The sequence below is a fragment of the Canis aureus genome, chromosome 28, assembly GCF_053574225.1.
Source record: "Canis aureus isolate CA01 chromosome 28, VMU_Caureus_v.1.0, whole genome shotgun sequence".
NCBI lineage: Eukaryota > Metazoa > Chordata > Mammalia > Carnivora > Canidae > Canis > Canis aureus.
In genome coordinates this window covers 6,542,973-6,567,213 of record NC_135638.1, presented here as the reverse complement: position 1 = coordinate 6,567,213, position 24,241 = coordinate 6,542,973, and the positions used below count along the sequence as shown (strand labels likewise).

Below are 24,241 nucleotides of genomic sequence, written 5' to 3'. Positions count from 1 at the left end.
TTGGGAAGAAAGCTGGTATCTGGGGCCCTGAGGTTGAATAGGATTATACCAAATGAGTATAGGAAGGCACACATCATAAATAGATTTAGAGGACACATTTAAAGTACAGAAGGAGGAAGAAGACACAGAAAACATTAGGGATCATGTGAAGAAGTAAAATCCAATGATTTATGATTCACATACAACAAACATAGACATGAGGTAAAAACATTGATTATAAACCCTCTTTTGCTCTAAGATGTATTTGCCTTTAGAACTAGATTTATGAACCAGCTTTAATAACTGAAAATTTAAAGACAATACTATTTTTCGTATGACCAGGATGTTGATATTTTAGCTAATAGGAATAGCTAAGGACTCTTCTACCCCTAATGAAGATGTTGTGTTTTGTAGGAAAAACTCAAGACTTTTCTCCGGTGTGTCACTATCCAGTAAATCACAGTTGCAATAGTAACATCTCTGCAGCTCAGAAGTGGACGTTTTGTGATCACAAGACCACCCCATGCGCGTTAACAGTAATAAATCCATTCTCAGCTGAGGGAAACACAGGTAAATATTTAACACTTGTAAATGATGCTCTTTACCTTACAACTGTACGCTCAGTAGATTTCCCACACAGTTAGTTTTATTCATCTTTATTTCTTCAACACAATAAACACATACCTTCTTAAATAGGAAAGCACTTGCAATCCTAGAAGATATGAGTGCTGACATGTGATAATAGGCCCACATGGTATTCCATGAACATCTATCTAGGGAGGGAGGTGTGACTTAGTATGTTACTAAAAGTAAAGTTTTTTGTTTTTGTTTTTAATAATAAATTTATTTTTTATTGGTGCTCAATTTGCCAACATACAGAATAACACCCAGTGCTCATCTCTATGTATAATATAGATTGGGTTTTTACCCCCATGGATTTATAAACATATAAAAGGACTTTTTCTGGGAAGGGAACTGAAGGGAAAAGAAGAGATAACCCAAATATCTGAGTGTTTCCCAAAAATTAACAGCATCCCCCAATTCCTGTATTCCCTATTAGCATAATCACAGAAAGTTAGGTTTTACTCCTCATTATTTCTTTTTTATCCAGTTTTACTCATAGCCATAGAGCTGTCCTCAACTGCTTTGTTATCCTTTGCTCTTCTGCAGAGCGATTACAGCCTGGCATAGCCCAGCAGTGGATCCAGAGTAAAAGGGAAGACATTGTGAGCCAGATGACAGAAGCCTGCCTTAACCAGTCGCTAGATGCTCTCCTGTCCAGGGACTTGATCATGAAGGAGGACTATGAACTCGTTAGTACTAAACCTACAAGGACCTCAAAAGTCAGACAGTTACTGGACACCAGTGACATCCAAGGAGAAGAATTTGCCAGAATTATAGTACAAAAGTTGAAAGATAACAAGCAAATGGGTCTTCAGCCTTACCCGGAAATACTTGTGGTTTCTCGATCACAACCTTTAAATTCATTTCAAAATAAAAACTTATAAGTGACTCTTTTTCAAGAAGAAAAGTCTTTCTATAAGAGGTTATTTTATATTTCTGTTGCCTTTATCATGTCGTTTTTATAAAATCCACATGAATATTAGAAGTTTTAATTGAAGTTTCTTCTTCAGGTAAATATTAGTCTTCTTCCATAACATTATAGTATGTTTTTAAATTAATATATTGGAAAGTTTGTGTTTTGCTACATGGTTCCATTGTTTTGTCTCCTTGGTTAATTGAAATTATTTTTTAAATGTAATAGTTCTCATATATCACAATGCCTTGAGGTGTCATGCATTGCTCATGGAAGCCATTTTCATATTCACTTTCCTTGTGGATGATTTATTACTTGTCAAAGATACAGTTTGGCTTTTGGAACTTTAACCTTTATACTCAAATTAGAGTTAGCGCACCATTTCTAACATAGAGTGCCAGGTTCAAATCCTCTCCAAAAGGTTATGCATTAAACTGTGTTATCCAGATTACATTTTTTAAATCTTCTTCATTGAATTCTTAAAAAAAAAAAAAAAAGTTTCAAAGGTCAAATGATACAAAGGAGATGAAGAAAAAAATCTTTCAACATATGTTTCTGCCCTCATTTCTAACCTCAGCTAGCAACCAAGGTGACTAAAACTAACAGCACAATATTTATCCTTCTATACCCTTCTTCCTACTGACATGTATATGCTCATTTGGGAAAGGGTTTTTCGTTAATATTATTACAATACATCATACTACAACCTAATTTTTGCACTTAATAGTACATCATGCACAGCCTTCCAGGTCATGTATAAATCTAACTCATTCTTTTTAACTGCTGCATAGTATCAAGGCTGCTTTTTTATTTTTTTAACTTGTTCAAGTTTAGCCAAAACAATAATGATACAATGTGAAGTGGGGTTTTTTTTGTTTGTTTTGTTTTGGTTTGTTTTGGTTTATGTCACTAAATGAAAACTTACAAGGCATAATTGCTCTTCTGAAAATGTTTATTAGTAATGTCATCAAAAACCGTGATGCAGGATAAATTTGAAAGTACAGACTTTCAAGAAGGACCAGACCCACCGTATGAAAAAAGAAGAAGAGTAAAAATGACCAGAAAGCATGGGGGCAATTATATATTTTATTAAAATATTTAGTATTTTAATCTCCATTTGGAGCTTGACATTAACCCGTGGTGCCTCATTACTATGTCTCTGAGAAATATGGAAATTAGTAGGGAAAAATAGAAACCAATTAAGTATACGAGTTATCATATCTCTTATTTTTAAAGTGTTAGGATAAAGATTTAATTTGGGAAATAAGTTGAGAAGATGGGATCGTTTTAGGTAGTACATAGACACAGCACCAAATAACATTTAAGTCAAACAGGAAATTCTTTTCAGTTCTTCTTTGAGCCTTTTTAAATAAGTAAAGGAGAATGTCACAATTGTGCGGTGTTCTTTTAATCCCCCTTGTTAAGAAAAATAGACTTCAGGCTCAGAACTTAAGAAACCGTATTTAGCCAGAATTTTGTAGTTTTTTTTTTATTGCATTTTATTTGAAAATGACCTCCATATGACAAGCGGTACTAGTTTTGTATTTGTAATATATAAAGTTTCATTTCATAATATTCAAACAGAAAGATAGTGAGAAATACTAAATTGTACTACGATATGGGAGTATGACAGCAATCAGAAGTAGTAGGATGACATTAAGATTCAGTCACTCAAGGAGGGGACTTAATCTATAATTATCTATTTTAACAAGCTGGTACTAAATAATCTGAAAGTGGCGTTCTTTGCAGTATATTTTAAAAGAATATTACCCACAAGTGTACTCCACAGAGCAGCTGCATTAGCATCGCCCGTAGCTTGTGAGAAATGTAAATTTGTGGCCCCTACCTCAAACCCGGATCAATCTCGGATAATAAGGATCAGAAATCTGTTTTAACAAACCATCCAGGCCATTATCTGTGCTAAAGCTCACGACTCTGTTTGAAGAAATGCAGGAGAATTACACATAAAATAATTTCCCTTTAGGTTCACAGATCTGTGTTCCTTATGTCTGTTCAGGATATACAGTCTCCGAACTGAGGTTTGATTAGGAAATTTGAATTTTTTTTTTTCGCATTCACTTGAATCCCCAAAACAGTTTTAGCCACGTTTTGCATTTTAGAAAGATCACTTAAATATGATAATCAGATTAGTAGATTGAATCTACCACTCAGCTTTTTAAAGTACTTTAAAAGGGGGCAAACACTCAAATTATGACAGCATAAGACAGAGCTGATGTGGGAATGAGACAAGAAGCAAGACTTGATTTGCTGGAAGTTAGGCTAACGAAGTTGGCATCACTATGAAGGACTGGATGTGGTGGTGGCAGTAGCCAGCAGCGAGAGCTGGTTTCATCAGGTCTGTAATTCTCTGCTCACCCTCCCCACCCCAGTCAAATACTTAATTTCCTAATATATGAGGAAAACTTACAGCCAATTGGGAGAACAGGAGAATCGATCATCTTTGATGTTACCAATCCTCACAAACATCTCACTGTTCTCTACAGTCTCAACTCCCATCTCTGAAAGCCCAGTCCCCAATCTCCTGCTTTTTCTCCCCTTTTCCCCTGGATCTTTTTTTTTTTTTTTTTTTTTTCAATTTCAAAGACCCAGATTTATTTTTAAAAATGAAATTCCTTTGCTTGGCTTGTCCCTTCTCATCCTTTTCCTGGAAAATTATGCTGTCTTTACTCTTGTTATCAATTTCATTCTTAATCTTTTAAAAATTTTAAAGGGGCGCCTGGGTGGCTCAGTTGGTTAAGCATCGGACTCTTGATTTTGGCTCAGGTCATGATCTCAGGATCCAGGATCGAGCCCCGCATAAGTCTGTGCCCTTGGTTATTCTCTCCCTCTCCCTCTCCCTCTTCCTTCTTTTTCCCTCTTCCCTCTCCCTCTCTCCCAGAGAGAGAATGAGAGGGAGTGTGCACACTTGCTCAGGAGGAGGATCAGAGGGAGAGAGCTCAAGCATGCTCCCTGCTGAGCACGATGCCCTTCCTGGGACTTGATCCCATGACCCTGAGGTCATGACCTGAGCCGAAATCAATATTTGGAGACTGAGTCACCCAGGCATCCTTTATCTTTTAGAATTTGATGTCATACAATTCATGAATCTCTAGATTGAAAAGAATGATTATGCCTGGTTATGCTTCAAATTCCCCAAATAAAGACATTAAATAGACACATATCTCACAATCAAAAATTGTCTACTGATGATGAGGGAACCTAATCCCTACCCAGCAATGTTCTTCATCTCTAGACAGTGCTGTCCATTCTCTAGATTGATTTAAAAATCTATTTCCCTATCCGAGGATACCAGCATGGAGAAAAATTATGACATAGAGCCAATGTAGACATAAACCTGTACTATTTCTTCTTGCTAATAATTTTAGGATCATTTAGGACAAACTAATATTTTGATAATCTATGATAGAAGCTCTGTCCTATCTTTTCTACCTCGATATCAGTAACCTGTGAGAGGTCCTGCCGTTTGCAGTTGAATGACTTCAGTATCCTTCCACTTTTTGATTTGACCCTAGGTTTTAAGTGTTGTCTGGGTGTTTAAGAAGCCTGAAGTCATCAAGATAAAACCTAACCTCAAAAATTGGAAGCCAAGTAACCTGCGGAGAAGGAATACACAGAAAATTTTGATTGATTTGGTTAGGGCATAATTAGGGCATGGTGCATAGGCTAGATTTTTCTGGTTTTCAAAAATTGAATTTTGTGTGTGTGTGCTATTTCAATTTTCATCAGCACTCCTGGTTCTAAACACTGAGATAGAGTCCATCTATTCTCTCCCCCACATGACAGCTCTTTTATATATTTCCAGGGAACTCTTCTGTCCCTGATGACTTTTTTGTTTTTATACCTTAATCCCTTCTTCCTTCAATGGCTATTTAAGAGGTATGGTCTGTATTTTAAAGTATGGTACCCATAACTGCATGTGATACTTCTAATCCATTTAGGTCTTATTAGCACAGTTGGGATATCTCCTCCCTTGTAATTAATATGTTAAGAGCTATTTTTAGTAGTCACATGACATTGCTGAGTTGATATTTAACTAAAATGAGCTAAAAATCCTGTCTTTTCTAACTATGCTGTTTTGCCTTATCTCTCCTTTTTCACAAAGTTGAGTTGGGTTTTTGGCTCATATATGACACTATGCCTTAATCCCTCTTAATTTTTCTAAATTCATTCCTAGTTCCAGCCACTCAGGATAGTTTTGATTCCTAAATCTGGAGTCTCTCAGCTCCTCATCCACAAATTTACAAAGTTGCCTTTTGTAATTTCATCTAAGTTACTAATTAAAATGTCGAATGGTACTGGGCCAAGGAAAAGTATGCAAAAAGCCACAGGCCTCCTCCCTTCAACTTGACAAAGATTAACTAATTGTCACTATTTAGGTACAACCATGCACCTACTCACTAATGAATATAACTGAAATATTTTTAAAGTGTTAACAGATTATCATAAAAGACTATATAATCTACAAATTTAACCAAAATATCTCTATTTCCAGGTCAGTTTTTAAAGCATTGGTTTATTATTTCATCTAAAATGTGTGTTTCAACGTAAGCACAGTTTTGTTGGGGGCTTGGGTTACGGTACATTAAAATATTAGAAAGAAGGATGCCTGGGTGACTCAGTGGTTGAGCATCTGCCTTTGGCTCAGGGCGTGGTCCCAGAGTTCTGGGATTGAGTTCCACATCGGGCTCCCTGTGAGGAGCCTGCTTCTCCCTCTGCCTGGGTCTCAGCCTATCTCTGAGTCTTTCATGAATAAATAAAGTCTTAAAATATATATATATTGATATATATATATTTAATACATATATATTAAAAAGGAACCTTACATAGAAACCGTATGGTATTGCTCAGGCTTTGCTTATGAACTCTAGATGCAAGGCACTGTGACCACCAAAATCTCATGATTTAAGGATATCAGCTATATAAAGAATACCCAAATTCAACATTTAAAGGAAAAAAAAAACTAAGAAAATTAAAGACTAACCAGAAGACAACCTTAAAATAGGTATAAATAATACCCTTAGAGAGATTTGAGTAGGTATATCTTTAAAACTAGAAGTTGCCATGAAATGGAAACAAACAAAAAAAATGTAGAAAAAGTTCAAACTATCATCCTCAAAATAGCTACCCAGAAACTGTTTACTCTAAAAAAAAAAAAAAAAAAAAAAAAAAGATTTTTATTTATTTGAGGGAGAGAGAAAAGACTCCTCCCCGAGCAGGGAGCCCGATGCAGGGCTGAATCCCAGGACCCTGGGATCAGGACCTGAGCCAAAGGCAGACATTTAACCCTCTGAGCCACCCAAGCGCCTCCAGAAACTTTGTTCTCAAAAACTGTCCCACCTCTTGTTCAACTACTGACCTAGAGATTTTTTTTTATAGTAGCTAATGCATCCAAAGCTCCGGATTCCTTCATGACAGTATTTTGGGACACTGAGCAAATGGGGAAGTGCCCACAAAAGAGCTGCAAGTACTCTTCAACTTCAGTTTGAAGGCTCTTCCCCTCATCAAGAATACAAAAAGAAAAAAAATAATTGGTTCTATATTGATTTATGTGGTTAAGTGAGAGTACAGCTTAAATGACCAGATACTCTACTTTGTTTAGAAAGAACATAAAATGATTGGATGGAATATGGATTTGCTTTCTGGCATTTCACCAATTAGAATTAAGTTTCATCCTGTGGATCTTATATTCTGATAGGATTTATTAAGATAAAATCATGCTCTGGATTTTTGTCATACCACAGGAGGAAACTGTACTTTGCATTGCCTGTCAAACCTTATTTTTCTCTTTATTTTTTCACCTTTTCTGGGGGGTGGGGGGCAGGGGGGTGAGAAAGCGTAAGCTCTAGTCTCATAGCATATTTCAATTAAACAATGTAGTTATGTCAGCTATAATCATCATGTTTAACACTAGATCCTCAGAGCTTACTGATAGTTGAAAGTTTGTACCCTCTTACCAATCTTTTTCTATTTCTCCTGCTCCCCAGCCCCTAGCAACCACTTTTCTAGTCTGTTTCTGTGAGTGAGCATAAGTCTTTTTTTTTCTTTTTTAGCTTCCACACATAAGTAATCTCATGCAGTATTTCTCTTTCTCTTTCTGGCTTATTTCACCTGGCATGATGCCCTCAAAGTCCATCCATATTGTCGTAAATAGCAGCATTTCCTTCTTTCTCATGGCTGAGTGATGTCCCATTCTCTGTGTGTGTGTCTCGCATCTTTTTTATCCATTCATCCACTGAGGAACATTTAAATCTTTTCTATATCTTGACTATTGTAACTAAAATTTTTCTCTCAAAAGAACAAGAATGATTCCTTTTTCTTTACTATTTCTTTACTGTTTCTATACCTTTTTACTGCTGTGAGTTGCTTCCCATTAATGTGAAGTTTAAGGAGTTTTCAGGGATTCATATGGCATGTCTGGTCTGTACAAAAGCATTTTAGAGGCTACTAAATACTGTTTTCAGAGACTCAGAGAAACACCTGTGCTTGTTTCCTTCTAGGCAAACTTAGATTTTGGAATAGTGGTTCTTCAATTTGGTGACAAGTACTCAAAAATGTTCCCTTAAATATTCTTCAAACTTTAGAAATAATAGTGTGTTAGGATGGAAGAAATGCAATACATATGGATGAATTGTAGTGAACAAAGTATTTCTTAGGGGAAAGTTTCCTCTCAGTAGGCATAAAAAGCCCTACGATCTCTACCAAAAGCCCCAACCTACCTTTAAGATTATAAAAGTTTTTCACCGAAAACATTGCAGAAAATTCCTAGTAGGCTAGCAGAGGGAGAAAGGGTTTAAAAGTAGTAGCTAGGCTGACACCCTGGACACATTTTGTTAAGAAACACACACACACACCTCAGACAGCAACATCCACAGTGTTAGATTTCTTAACTTCTTGCTGATGAAACCTCTCCCTGACAAGGAGTGTAACAGGGAAATTTACTCTCCATCCATTCTAGAAATCACTAGTGAATATTGACCCACGTGTCAGGTAGTAGTGATGCCATGAAAGAGGTAAATAGCCTCCTCAACAGAGTTATATTCTAGTGGGAGAGGAAGACAATACACAAACAAGAATTGCACAAATTTATTTAAGTGACTAGGATCCCATCAACTAACCATTCGTGTTGTGAAAAAGAACAAAGAATAGTGGGTTTCAGAGGGATTAGAAGAGAAGGATCTACCTTAGATTAAAAAATGATTAGGATCCTTTTTTAAAAAGCAAAGTCTGAGAGAGAGATTTCCCCCAGTGAAGAGGAAGAGCCTGCCAGGTGAAGAAGAGGAGGATGAGGGAGGCCAATGTTTCTGGAGGTAATGACTGAGGACAAGGGAGCTGTGAGCTGAAGCCACAGCAGTAGGAAGAGGCCTGAATCATGTAAGACTTCAGGGAAGAGTTTGAATGTCATGATATGTGTAATGGAAGCTATTGGATAAATTCGAGCAGAGAACTGATATGGTGTCCTTAGTTTACATGTTTGAAAGTCACTAAAAATGACTGGAGGGAGCTAGCGCAGCAAGCGCCACTTAAGAGATGGTTCCATAGATGATGTCTGGGCTGCAGTGGGTAGAAAGGACCAGATCTCAAAATTAAATTGATGGGATTTAATGCATGTTTTAAACTACTGTAAGGAAATGCCCAGTCCTTCAATGCCAGACGTCTTTCATCTTTCTAAAACAGAATGTATCATGCCACATCTGTTTAATCTTCAAAGGTCCCCAAATATCCACGGGATAGAGGCTAATCTCCTTATGGAGAAAAAAAACAAAAACAAAAAAAACCTGTAAGTCAGCAGCTACGTAGCTTTTCAGGCTCTGCCACTAGCATCACCCTGTCCATGCCCTGAACTTCAGCTACACCAAACTACTCCATTTTTCTTTTGTCATTGCCTTTCACATGCTGTGAACACGCCCTGGAATGCCACTTACTCCTCCTCTTATGCGCCTCAAGAACTCTGAGTCATCATCCCCAACACTCTCATAATCTCAGAGACGAGTTAGTTGCTGCTTCCCCATGAGCTCATTGCAGCCCAAGTCATTTTTTAATTGTGTTCTAACTTTTTGCAACAGACTGAAATCCCTGAGGGCAAGGACTATGCTTTGTTATTTGTATTCCTAGAACCTACATCTCCTGAATTCTTTAACTGCTTCTGGAAATGAATACATAAATGGGTGGATGATGCCGAAAACTGAGTCATACAGTGTATTCACTCAGGGACAGCATTTCAGGAACATTCTTCACATTATTGTTGTTGGTTTGAGAGTTGTCAGAAGTTTCCTGTACCATCTCATGAACAGCAACTTTCTTTCTTCTCATCAACGTACAGGTATGCTTTCAGTACAAAACAGCTGGTCATTGTTCTGTACGGTGTGGTGAGCATGTCACACTCGGTAATGGAGAACCAGCAGAAGACAAGCAAGATAAGGACCAAGAAGAAAAAGTCCAAATGAAGCAGAACATCACTGTACTACGTAGCATCTGTCTCACAGTGGGGCATATGAGCTCAGGCACACTTGTATCGCCCAAGAAGGTTCTTAGAATAATGCCACCTCTCAGCTTTTCCTGACTGGTTGGGCTATTACCAGACTTTTTCCCACTGCTTGGGACTTTATGTTAATGAAGAGCTAGGAACCTCCGTCCAGAAGCCAAGGACAAGCTGTGCATATGTCTCGGAAGCATTTCCTAGATTTACTGTCTTCATCTGATTTTAGTCATCTTTACTCATTGAGCCAACAGGACAGGCCATAAAGGCAATCACGTTTATGAAATTTGCTCTCACACCTGTTTGGACAAACTGTGATACCCCGTATGAGGCAGGGAAATGGACCATGACTTCCTGCATATGTGAGTATAGTACTTTGCCCTTCAGGCTCTTAGAATCTTAACCTAATCAATGAGACTTCATAGGCTATTTTTAAAGGCCTGTCAACCTAATTCAAATTTAGCCAAGGGCCAGTGTATTTATGGAAAATGGTCATTTGTATTTCTGATAATACTAAATGTTTAAACGTAGAACCTTCATGTCCCTGAAAATTATATTCCTTTATTTCAAGTTGATTTTACTTACAAATTTTATGAAAAATAACTGGTAACTTCAGGTTCATTACCCACTAATAGTTTATGGAGCTGGACTAAGAATCTAACTCCTAAGTTTAATTCTGTTCCATCTTATTCAGTTATGAATCTTCTATACGTTACAAACTGTGGGGACGTTGAAATAAGGTCTACCACAATTAGCATATATTCTATTGAGAGTATATTCTATGTGAATGTCTTCCCTGAAATAGTGTGCAGTAGGTGCACTTGACTTTACCCACATGAGGGGAAGAGAAGCCTGGTAAGATGCAATAAGGCACTGGGACCAAATCCTACTTTAAGGATCATTTTCCAAATTCATCAGACCACTTTATTTTTTTGTATTTTTTTTTTAACTAGACTCCACACCCAACATGGAGCCCAACGTGGGGCTTGAACTCACAACCCTGAGATCAAGACCTGCGCTGGTATCAAGAGTTAGATACATAACCAGCTGAGCCATCCAGGGAACCCAAGCCACTTTAGTCATGGGTTGTAGAAGGGTAGGAAAAATAAAAGTAGATAAAGTCTTAAAACTACTATGTAAAACTGTTTCTTTATCAAGTGGAAAATGTAGGATTTTTTAAACAATGGACTTTTGTTCTATGGAGAGTCCTTCCAGAACGCTGATTCTTGTGAGGAGCTGTGCCTGGGATGAAAGCAGCATAATGCCGTGTTTCACTTACTAGGTTCCTTCATTCTATAGGAACCATAATATTTATTCACCATGAATGTGAACTAGGAAAGCAGTGTTCAGGATATCTTCATGTATGCAAAGATCTTAATGCTCATCTTAATTTTATCTATTTTGTGGGGTTGGGTTTTTTTTTTAATTTTATGTATTTACTTAGAGACAGACAGAGAGAGAGAGAGCACTGAACATGAGGAGGGGCAGAGGCAGAGGGAGAAGCAGACCCCCTGCTGAGCCCAGAGCCCGACCTGGGGCTTCATCCCAGGACCGTGGGATCATGACCTGAGCTGAAAGCAGGCACTTAACCGACTGAGCCACCCAGGTGCCCCTGGCTACTTTGGGGTTTTTTTTATTATTTTTTTATTATTTTTTTAAGAATTTATTTATTTATTTATTTATTTATTCATTTATTTATTTATTCATTTATTCATTTATTCATGAGAGACACAGAGAGAGAAGTAGAGAGACCCAGGCAGAGGGAGAAGCAGGCTCCATGCAGGGAGCCTGATGTGGGACTCGATCCCGGGTCTCCAGGATCAGCTGCTGGGCCAAAGGCAGGTGCTAAACCGATGAGCCACCCAGGGATCCCCTACTATGTTTTTAAAGGTAAGACCAAAACCTAGGCATATGTAAGTAAATACACAAACTAACAAACAATATGCCCATGAAATAGTTAAGCAAATACGAGCCACTCTATAACATGAATATCAACCTTAGTTCTCAGAGACTAAGCTAGACTATTTAGTAAGTTCCAAGTTGTGTCACTGAGTTTTGAATGTAGCCACTATTAAATGTTCTGATCATAAAAAATAATCTGTTTTCAATAGCTTTTCAGCATAAATATCTCATTTCATCATCCAAACCAACCTATGTAACCTAATGGCCATTTTAGGAAATCCAAATATTGTTTATTCATAAAAGACATCTCAATAGGAATTTTTTTTTTTATTTTGACTATAGGGTCTGAATTTGGGATCGACAAAATCAAGAATATTTTTAAGAAGACAAACTATAAGTCAGAAATATTTAAAGATAAATATTTACAGGCAACATTTTCAAAATACACAGCAATAAACAACAATGGTTATTAGAAACAATTGTTTTTAAGAAACGATTTTCTCTCAAATAAATAAAAATCTTTAAAAAAAATTATTGCCTTTAAGGAGATAATATTAGAGATGAAAGGAGCAAACCTTTACAACCAAAACAACTATCCAAAATGTACATGTCTACTAAAAACAGTCAGGCCTTAGGAGCTGGAAAATCTTTGCCAAACATAATGTGGAAATTAGAAAGAAACAGACACAAGTTGAAGTAACAGGATAGTCAGGAAAAGGCCAATTGGCTCTTTCCGAAGATACCCGGCAGGTGTTCTGACATTCTCTTATGAAACTTCAGGCTCTGCCTTTAGTTTTATAAAGTTAGACATGAGTCTTGGCATCAAGTATGGATCCAACCATCAGAGTGGCACACACAGATTCTAAGACTGATCAATAAAATCAGAACGCAGTGCCATTTTATTCACTAAGGACGGGAGATAGAACTGTTGTTGGGCCTCCATGACTTTGTGAAAAATATGTTTTCCACTAGTTCGATCTGTGCCAGACACATAAATTGTAAACAAAAAGAACACAGAAAACAGGGTGTCTGGTTATTTTCCCAACAGAGATACCATAATCAAGGCTCTAGACTTGGGTTCTCTTCCACCCAAGGAACACCTCAGTGGACATGACAAGGACCACTTCTCTTTCTGCTACCTCTGCCAAGTGGTCATTCTTTAAATATGTTAGTTCCTTCCAGACAATTTACTCCTTTTCAAATTATGAAATATCTCAAACGCACAGAATATAATCAGGATTCTGGGCATCTGAGTGGCTCAGTCGGTTAAGTGTCTGCCTTCGGCTCAGGTCATGATCCCAGGGTCCTGGGATCCAGCCCCACATTGGGCTCCCTGCTCAGTGGGGAGCCTGCTTCTCCCTCTGCTGGAGCGCTCTCTCTCTCTCTCTCTCTCTCTCTCTCTCTCTCTCTCTCTCTCTCGTGTACTCTCTCAAATTAATAAATAAAATCTTTAAGAAAATAAAACAAGGATTCCATATACCACACATTCTAGGTGCTATCTGTATCAGACTTCTTTTTAAAGAAATAAAACAATATAAATAGAACTAAAGCTCCATTCCTCTATCTTCCTCTCATCACCACCACCTTTTTCTTCCCAGAATAAAGAACTATCCTGATGTAAACATGAATCATCCCATGCATTTATGACTATATCCACAGTAGTGTCATTTCATAAATAGCACTACATTATACATATCTATTTGTAGGTTCTGGTTATCTCTCAACATACTTTTTTAAGATATGACCACGTTGATATATGTAGCACTGCATTTGGTACAGCACGCTATAGCAGAGAGTAGATTTTTATCATTTTATGTATGTATGTATTTTATTATTTGTTTGTGTGTAAGACAAACACCTTTATTATTTGTTTCTGTGTAAGACACAGAGCTCACAGGGCCAAAATCTAAGGGTAGGCAGGGCTGCGTTCCTTTTTGGAGACTCTAGAAGCAAATCTGTTTCCTTGCTCATATGGGTTATTGTCAGGATTCTTCTGTTCCTTGCAGTTGTAGGTCTGACATCCCCATTTCACTGCTTTCCTCTAAGAGTTGTTCCCAGCTTCTTTTTTTAAAAAGATTTTATTTATGTATATGAGAGAGAGAGAGAGAGCATGCAGGGGGTGGGGGCAGGAGTAGAGAGTGACAAGCAGACTCCACTCTGAGCATGGAGCTAACACGGGGCTTGACCCCAGGACCCTGAGATCATGACCTGAGCTGAAATCAAGAGTCGGACGCCTAACCAACTGAGCCACCCCGGCGCCCCGAGTTGTTCCCAGCTTCTAAGGTCCAGCTACACTTCTTGTCTCATGGTCCACTTCTTCCATATTCAAAGCCAGCAAGGATGAGGAGAAGCCCTCTGAAAATTTCAATCTCTCCTGCCTCTCCTCCAAATGATACAAAGCAATCTCTTGATCTTCAGGTCATCAGATTGCACCTTTAATTCCATCTGTAATCTCAATTTCCTTTAACCATCTATGCATTATATTCACAGGCATGATATTGGGTTTAGACTGAGGGAGGCAAAATCTGCCTGCCACACTGCTAATGCCTCAGAATTTCTTGTTTTGTCACCCAGCAAGCATAAGGGAAGGTACTTTCTCTGATGGGAAGCTTCGTGACCCTTATATAGTTATAAGTAGGTCATGACCCTTCTATAGCTATAAGTAGGTTTGTACGAAAGTGAATATAATTGACTTTTCCAAAACAAAGGCCATACCAGTTTGTTTATCTCAGGGTGACAGTTTCATAATGGATTAGAGAGAAAAGATGTCCTGGAGAAACTGCTCTAAACTCTGAGGAGGGTCATCACCTTTGCCTGTAAGTATATCTTCCATTTGGATGCAAATGCTTGTATTCTTGGGGTTCTTTTTCAAATACTCAAACACTAAAATGTCCTTGACATTTTCTCCTGAGGAATCGACCAGTGTACAGTTCTGTACCCATGCCCGTTATGACCGTCTTTGATTTGTTGACCAATGTGGCTTACGTCATCCACTTATGCTGTCTCTCCTGAGTGGTGATGCTGTGGCTGTGGTAAGTTTAAAATGATCCACTGCCCTTTGCCTCTATTGAGAAGTTTTTCAGAAGTGGAAATATGAGCAATTTGCACCTCTCTGTACCAGATTCATTATTGAAAAAAAAAAAAAAAAAGGAAAATAATAACATGGGGACATTGTGAGAATTAAATGAGCTAATACGTTTCTTACCACAAAGCTTGGCACAGTAATTGGGGTTCACTCTTCACTGTTCTTCTTGCTGCACTAACTTCAGATCAAGAAGAAACACTCATTACTGTCACAGCTACCAACTAAGGACCACATTATACATACCAGGCAGCACGAGGAGGGGGGCTTCTGTTTCTCCATGGCGACTTAGTGTGGACCCACAAAAACAAGCATAGGATTTCCCCACCAAATTTGCCTGTAGCCAAGGTAGTTACCAGAAATGACACCAGAATTTTCCAGCCACGTTTATGTCACTGTATTGGTGACCTGAACGGTTTCCAATCCTGAGTTACCAGGATTACCCAAATCCCTGTCCAAAGAGCAAAGACTGCATCTGTAACAAATTCATATGAGGAGGTTGGCTGATAAGACTTGTGTGAGGAACTGATTGTGTCCACAATATCCTAACATACAGTCTTATTTCATTATTTTTCTTTTTTAATCTTTTATATCCACCTTTGGGAAAACTATCTAGATTAGATACCTCTAGATCTGATCCCCGAATTGCTGCATTCTTATAGATATTCTAATTTCCTATAAAATCATGAAAAAAAGAAAGAAGAAAATTATGGGGCCTTACGTGAGAGTCGAGTTTGGTATGCCGTTATAAATTCAGCATCAGACAATTGAGAGGAACTGAACCTAGATACATAGTTTGCCAACATGTATCATGTAGATACTATTTTTCTTTAGGTTTTAATTGGCTAATTTACAGTTCATTGATCCTTCTCTACATGAACCATAGAGATCTTCAGTTAATTGAGTCCATTTCATTCCAAATCTCTGTATCCTGAGATTAGTGCTAAAAATAAACTAGATTCCCAATAATAAGTTCTCTTTTTTTTAATAACTTTCTTTTCTTATTCCCTCCCTGCCCCCAGACACTTGGTAACAAGATCCTAAGCCATGTTCGGAGACTCATTCCTACTACAGTGGCCGTGGCTTGTGCCAGCGAACTGAACTCCTCAACCATTATAACATCCAGGTAAGAAAATCACATGTGCTGTGGGTGGTTTATGTTTTCAAAGCTCAGCTAAGGGAAATCAATACCTACTTATGTTTAATGAACAACAGCCAAGCCTTCTGATTATCTCTTGGTCTTGTTTTTACCATGAGCCTATTGCAGGGATTTCAAATGCTAAAACAGAGATTTTGTTTGGTCACGTGGGTCTTTCACTGGTTAATGCATAATTGGAGCCCATTTTAAATGAACTCTAAAAAAGAGTCCATCCTTTCCAGGATGTGGGAAAGCAGAGTTTGCATTTGTTTAGTAACATCACATACTACAAATAGTTGTCAGTCAGGATAATTGCAAAACAAAGTAAAATGTGGAAAAGTGCTGAGTGAATGAATCCACAGGGAGAAGAGCCAACTGGTGAACGCAGCAAAACAAGCTGTAAAAAAAAAAAAAATCAATGCCAATACACACCGGCTCACCCAGTGTACTTAAAATCAGATTGGCCACCTGAGCTGCCCTACAGCTGGCTAGAGCAATGGTGGGCCATCGGAAAGCTGCTCAGCAAAGTAATTGCAAAGAGAGAAGAAGAGATGAGGGTGTAGGTGTGTTGGAAGGAGATTTGGGGAAAGTGTTTCTAATTTGGGATGGTGAGTAGGAAGGCTGGAGCAGTTCCCACCATCATTGGAGTCTCGCCTATTTTTACTGAAATGATACTAACAAATTAGTTATGCTAATTTTATCTCATTTGCTATAAGAAACCTGTGAAATTGTTGCCCATGATGGTATCATCATCCTTCTCTTCCAGTTGAATAAACCAGCTCATTCAAAGTGACCTAACAGATTCATCCAAGGTCATATCAGTGAACAGTAGAGCTCAGGACTCACAACTCCTGACTCCAGTCCTAATGGCTTTCCCATCTGCTTGCCTCCTCTTCCTACTAATGACTGAGACCTGCTTCTGTCCGGTGAGAGATAGGATTTGGCTCCCATTTTTTTTTTTTTTTTGGCTCCCATTTTTTCATTTTCTCTTGATTGTCTTATTTAACAGTTGCACTAAATCTCAGTGGGCAGCACTTGGTCCTATCTGCTCTTTTCCCATCCTTTTTCTTACTTCTAATAAGCAACTAAAAAAAAAGAAAAATAGCAAGTACAAGGGGATTTCCAGTTCTTTTATCTGGTTCCTATTTGGTCTTTGATTTTTCAGAAAAAAAAAAAAAACCTCTTATGTGTACCATCTCTTTTGCTTGTCCTCCACAGTTACATTAGAAATATCAGGGATCCCTGGGTGGCGCAGAGGTTTAGCGCCTGCCTTTGGCCCAGGGCACAATCCTGGAGACCCGGAATCGAATCCCACGTCAGGCTCCCGGTGCATGGAGCCTGCTTCTCCCTCTGCCTATGTCTCTGCCTCTCTCTCTCTCTCTCTCTCTCTCTGTGTGTGTGTGTGTGACTATCATAAATAAATAAAAATCAAAAAAATAAGATAAAATAGAAATATCAATTGCTGTGTTTGCAGAGCATCTAACTGGTAACTGCTGATGCCTCTCATTCTTCACACCCATTTCTCAGGCTTTTATACATGATCCCAACAGAAGGCAGCTTCCCTGCAGTTCAAGCATGATCTATGTGGAATGATCCATACGGGTCCCTGCTCTTCTCTTCAAAGTACATAATCTGATGTACATCTAATAGAAACTGTTATTGTCAAGAATTCCCACTTGTCCCACTTATTTTCTGTATTCGTTCACTTGAGAATATTGAAATCTCCACCCAGTTTTAAAATAAGGGATGTAGGGGCCTATGGCTTGCTGAGTCCCAAGGGAGAACAGTATCTTAAAGCTTCCTGCTCTGTGAGGCACCTAATACCCTGGGCCAGAGACTGAGCAGAGATAAACAGGATGCAGAGTCTGAAGGTAGGAAGGCTCCCAGAAACAGTAAGTAATGCTTTAGCTGAGTTGTCACAAATTGGAAATGTCCCTGTGGTCAGGGAAACAGGAAACAAGGGATAGTCAAAAAAGTGAGATTATATGGGAGGAGATACTGAACGTAAAATGGATAATTTGTACTTAGTTGTTCCACGTTTACTATGTGCTACGTGCTAGATGTCATCACGAGATGGGGTATAGAGATTGAGGCAAGACTTTCGGCAGCCAGATGGTCTTTTAAAATAATGAAGCACGTCATTTCATTTTCCTATTTAATAACCTCCAGAGGCAGGTTCTCCTTGTAAACAAAGATTTTTACTTTGTTTAAAATCTAAATTTAGTAAAATTTAGATTTACTAAATCTAAATTTAAAATCTAAATTTTAAAATCTAAATTTAAAATCTAAATCTAGATTTTAAAATCTAAATTTTCAGTAAAATCTAAATTTTAAAATCTAAATTTAGTAAAATTTAGATTTTACTAAATTCCTTGGTATGACCCACAATGCCCAATATGATCAGCCTTGAGAATTTCTACAAATTCATCTCCTGCTACATCCACCATATTCCAGTCCCTCTGGCTTTTTTCCTGTCTGTTTTACAGGGCAACTCTTTTTGTTTCTACAGGGCATTTGCATTTATTGTTTCCTCACCTGCTTATCCCTCTACTTTCAGATCTGACCTCAAAGGCTTTGAGAAGTCTTTCGTTAACACCCTAAGATAGAAGCTATCTTTCCCCAAACCACTACCCGAGATTATCTCTGTCCCATCTCCCTATTTTACGTAGAATCCCATAGTATGGACTAAACCTATGGCTATTTGCTTTGTATTATCTCCTTTCTCCAACAATACTATAAGCTCTGTGCAAGTAGAAATCTTGTCTGTCTCTTAGACACTAAAAGACATAGCAATCATCTAAAAGACATAGCAATCATCTGTTGAAGAAATGAATGAGTCACTGTCATGAGGGTAAGTAAGCTGACCATGATCAGGAGAAGTGAGATTATTTTAAAGAGTTTTCCTGGGTAGAATTTTCCAGAGCAGAAAACTTAAAGGCTGGGGGCAACTGGATGGTTAAGTCTGTTAAGCATCCAACTCTTGCTTTTGGCTCAGGGCATGATCTCATAATTGTGAGATTAAGCCCTACATGGGGTCTGAACTGGGTATGGAGCCTGCTTAAGATTCTTTTTCTTCCTCTCCTTCCGCCCCACCCTACTGTTTCCTTCTAAAAAAAAAGAAAGAAAGAAGAAAAAGAAAGAAAGAAGAAAGAAAGAAAGAAAGAAAGAAAGAAAGAAAGAAAGAAAGAAAGAAAGAAAGAAAGAAAAAAGAAAACTTAAATTCTGAGTTGATAAGACATAAATTATAATCCATGAGGAACTACCTTATAAAAGGCTCTTAGGAAAGGATCTTGATATAGCAAGCATGACTATATTCATTGTGAATATATTCATTGTGAAATCCTGGAAATATACACCAATGAATTCAAATTTTATCTCTATAATTCTATACATTCTTTGTGTTGGTAGGGCATGGTAGCTATGATGTATCTTCTGGTAGAAGACATCCTTCAACTCATCATCATTCCTTTAACTACTGACTCTATGTCAGGCTTTCAATTATAGGATTAATGTATGTAAAGGAAACACAGCCTTGAAAGACCAAGGCCAATCAGAATGAGTAAAATATGTACTATCTAGAAATGCCTTACTAATTACAGGAGGATTTTTAAACTAGTATATATTAATGTATTATTTACATGATTTCTTGTTAATCTTTTTAAATAAAATAACCTATGAAAATCAGGGACAACTTTTGAAGAAAACCATTCTTTTTTTTTTTTTTCTTTATTTTTTAAGTAGACTCCAGACTACTCAATGTGGGCTTGAACACATGACCCTGAGATCAAGAACTGCAGCTCTACCAACTGAGCCATGCAAGTGCCCCTTGGGGGGAAAAAATCATTCTTTACTCAACACCTATATATCTAGGAATTTATTCTAAGGATAAAATTCAATAGAAATGAAAATATACATGTGATAATGTCTTTATATGCCTTTATTTGCAAGAGCAAAAACAAACAAGGGAAAATATCCATCAACCTAGTGGAGAATTATATGGATAACAAAAATAATGTCAATATAAAGCTGAGAAATATTTATATGATATTATAAATATTTAAATGAAAATAGCATAATACAGTATGTATTAGTAGTATGATATGCTTGGTCAAACACAGACTTTGGAATATGACATCCATATTCATATATCCAAATCACAGCTACTTATGAACCGTATGACCTTGGGTATGTCCATTAACCTTACTAAGCTTCTGTTTTGTCATTTATAAACTAGAAATACCAACAGCATCAATTCTATGTCATAGGAGCAATTTTTTGTTAACTGAAATTCATTGATAAAAATTTTATTGAAATCGCCTCACTAAAAATATTCGTGTGAAAGTCATTGACTCTCAAAAATTGTTACCTTCTTTGCAACACACATTTTAGATTTAACTTTCATATCTCATCATTGGAATAATTCACAGAACCTACCGCTGTGTTACAAAGTGCTTTGCAAGGCTAACCACAATCTAGCTGGTGAGTAATGTGTAAAAATTAAGAGCTAAGACTAAGCAATCAGAAATAAAGTACTAATCACTTAGCAAAGTTATGTCTTTCATTTGTTTTCTTGAATTGAATTCTTTTTTTTTTTTTTTAAGCTTTTATTTATTTACTCATTAGAGACACAGAGAGAAAGGCAGAGATATTGGCAGAGGAAGAAGCAGGCTCCATGCAGGGAACCTGATGCGGAAGGAACTCCATCCCAGGGCCCTAGGGTTACGCCCTGAGCCGAAGGCAGAAGCTCAACCTCTGAGCCACCCGTGCGTCTTTATGTATCATCATAAACCACTTTTTCCTCAGAACAGAAGTAATGAAATTTCATTCAGGGACGCATAAGAGGTGTTGAACTATTAGAGGGCCTGGGTGGCACTGTAGGTTCAGCATCCAATTCGGTTTCAGCTCAGGTCTTCATCGCAGGGTTGTGAAATCAGGCACTGTGTGGCACTCCAGGCCCAGCATGGAATCTGCTTAAAAGTCTCTCTCCCTCTACCCTTCCCCACGCACACACGGTCTCTCCCTCTCTCGAAAAAATCAATCAATCAATCAGTCAATCAATAATTCTTTTAAAAAGTGAGATGTTGAACTATTAATTGAGATGAGAGAAGGAAATAATAATCCGAAGAGGAAAAGAAAGCAAAAAGAATGAAAGAACTTTGGTAAAAAGGACAGATCCAATTGGTTGGTGAAATGGAGCCATAAATCTGGGTATAATTTTCACAGATGGCTGTGATTCCAGATGATGGGATAGGATATCTATGAGCAGCATTTACTTTTCCTCAGTAGTTTCATTTCAATTCAGCAATTCGAAAATTCAAAAAAGCTGAGATAATATGGTGCACTGTTTCTGGTTCATGAATTCGTACTGAAGACTGTGATACAAATTGTATTCCCCGAGCTTACTCTACTGCCCCCTCACTTCAGTGATACAGGCTGTGATGATATCACATTTGGCTACAGAAACTAGCTCGCTGATTGATTCCTGCAACATTGGCAGCACTCAATGAATATTATAAATACCAAGAGTCATTTTTTTTTTTTTTTTTATGATAGGCACACAGTGAGAGAGAGAGTCAGAGACACAGGCAGAGGGAGAAGCAGGCTCCATGCACCAGGAGCCCGACGTGGAACTCGATCCCAGGTCTCCAGGATCGCGCCCTGGGCCAAAGGCAGGCACTAAACCACTGCGCCACCCAGGGATCCCCTCAAGAGTCATTTTTATCTCCTCTTTTGAAAGTGTATTGGGAGACTTGTGCTCTTTTACCTAAAGACGTTTTTGTTTATAATTAGTGTTACCAGTGTGAAATATTGCAGTAATACAACCCAAAGTATTTTGATCCAGAAAATTGGGGTTGGTAGTTAATATGTTTCTTAAATGTAAGGCACAGATAACAGATAAAATAATTTTAGTTTTCCATCCTCTCGATGCTTCCCATGACCTAATGAAGGTTGGGCTAGCGATTTCAGTATTGGGGGGTTACCATAGACAGTTAAGAGTCATGTATTCCTGTGACTCAAATTTCTTGGGTTTAGGGTCATCTTAAATGTCACAAAAATGCTGAATTTGTCACTATGTTAGCAAAACTAAATCTATAATTCTTGACCCACTGTTTTTATTTCCAAGATGAGATGCAGCAATGAAGTGGAGTAGAATAGGGAAGAAAATATGGCCGCAGCTGTAGGCACTCAACACTGGGAAAATAGAGCTGGTGAAATAAAGAGCAAGTGTTAGAATAGGCCAACTGGTAGTTTCTATATTTAAATACTCATTTATTTTTGTTTCCTTTTATCTGTAGCTAAGACTCTTCTTTCCTGTAGGTTACTGCTTGTGTACCCTCTTCCTGGTGATACTCCCTCCCTAGATGATAAAATCAACTCCTTAATTGGAATTGGAGTTTATCTTGAATCCCTGCATATTTCTTAAGAGTATATTTATCAGTAAAAAGCAACCTTCAAATTTACAAAGGCTTGGGTAAGAAATGCAAACTGAGCTTTCTTTCCATTGCATTCTGTGACTGCAATGGCAACTATGCAAATGGAATAAAAGCTTGTATGTGTAAAATGCTAGGACTTCCCTCTTTCACTTCCCTCCAAAATACACATACACGTACACATCTGAAAGCATTTTAGCAACGTCTAGCAGAAATTAGGCACTTAACAAATGTTATTTTCCTTTTCCTTTGTATAGAACTGTGTTTATCGCCAAACATAGCCTTTGGGAATAATAGCTAAATCAAAAAGCAGGGAGATAACTCAGCTGTTAGAAATGTGAGCTTTGGTATCAGACCTGGTTTTGAATTCTAACTTCACCATTTAACAATTCTCTGTCCTTAGTAAAATTACTCCTACTCTGATTCTCAGTTTCCCCATACACAAAGTAAGGACAATACCACTAGGCCATAGGATGTTTGTTAAAAGTAATGAGCTATTGCATGCAAAGCACTTAATATTGTCCCTAGCACATAGTATGTACTCAATTATAAAAACAAACCATTTTAAATTTAAAAAATAAGCATTAGACACATAGAAAACAAATCACAATGACCCATTAGCATGGCCGCCATAAAAAAAAATTTTTTAAAGAAAATAGCAAGTACTGGCAAAGACGTAGTACCTAGTAGGGAGGGTCCTCAAACTATGAAATGTTAGAATTGCAATCCTACTTCTAGGTGTATATCTAAAAGAACTTAAAGCAGGATCCCAAAATGATATTTATGCACACATGTTCATTGCAGCATTATTCACAATAGCCAAGAGGTGGAAGGAGCCAAATACCCATTGACAGATGAATAGAAAAAGAAAACATAGTAAATATATGCCATGGAATATTATTCAGCCTTGAGAAAGAAGAAAATTCTATCACATCCTGCAACACAGATGAACCTTGAGGATGTTATGCAAAGTGCAATAAGCTGGTCACAAAAGAACTGATACTGTGTGACCCCACACATATGAGATGTCTAGAGTAGTCAAAATCATGAAAACAGAAAGTAGTAGGGTAGTTGCCAGGGACTGGGGTGGGAAAGTGAAATGGGGAGTTGCTCATTGGACAGAGGGCTTCAGCTTTGCAAGATAAAACTTCTAGAGATCTGTTACACAACAACGTGAATATAATAAAGGTACTATACACTTGAAAATGCTTAAGAAGGTAAATTTTACATCATGTATTTTTTTTACAATTAAATTTTTTAAAAATAGGTCTATACAATCAAACAAACAAAAAGAGTATGTCTCCAAGGGTGTGCTCTCCAGTGCTTCTCCAATACCAGAATAGAGAATGGGAAGGAGGAAGGAGAAACCTGGGTGAAGAAAAGCAAGGATGACCTTCTGTGCTATAAATATGTTTATGGGGTCCCGTTAGGTGAGATGGAGAGGACAGTCCCTGGGACATACAAAAGGGTGATCAGAAGCTGCCTTCTACCCTCCACTTTGGGGACACTCAAAAGAAGACACCAGAAATAACCCATCGAGAGTAAGCAAGTGTCTGTCAATGTACAACTGCTTTGCCTCAGAACTGGGTATGAGAAGTATTGTGAGGAGGGAAGGGAGCAAGCATTGCAGAGAAAGTCAGGATGATGAGTTTGAATCCCCTTTCCATGCTACTTG

At 37.8% G+C, this 24,241-nt stretch overlaps 1 protein-coding gene and 1 long non-coding RNA gene across 3 annotated transcripts in view; both read left to right on the top strand.

The window, feature by feature from the left end:
• RIPK2 (receptor interacting serine/threonine kinase 2) overlaps window positions 1–1,967 on the top strand; it is a 29,131-nt gene extending 27,164 nt beyond the window's left edge. The window contains exons 10-11 of one of the 2 annotated variants that reach the window (XM_077876319.1): window positions 394–549; window positions 1,150–1,967. In XM_077876319.1, coding sequence (XP_077732445.1) covers window positions 394–549; window positions 1,150–1,487 — 494 coding nt within the window. In that variant the 3' untranslated portion in view covers window positions 1,488–1,967. The remainder of the gene's footprint in view (window positions 1–393; window positions 550–1,149) is intronic. The other variant, XM_077876320.1, reaches the window with a different exon arrangement.
• A 16,491-nt stretch (window positions 1,968–18,458) lies between these two features.
• LOC144300363 (uncharacterized) lies at window positions 18,459–22,697 on the top strand. The gene is made up of 2 exons (XR_013366938.1): window positions 18,459–20,614; window positions 21,689–22,697. It is a non-coding gene; the product is annotated as an uncharacterized LOC144300363 (long non-coding RNA).
• The last annotated feature ends 1,544 nt before the right edge of the window (window positions 22,698–24,241 follow it).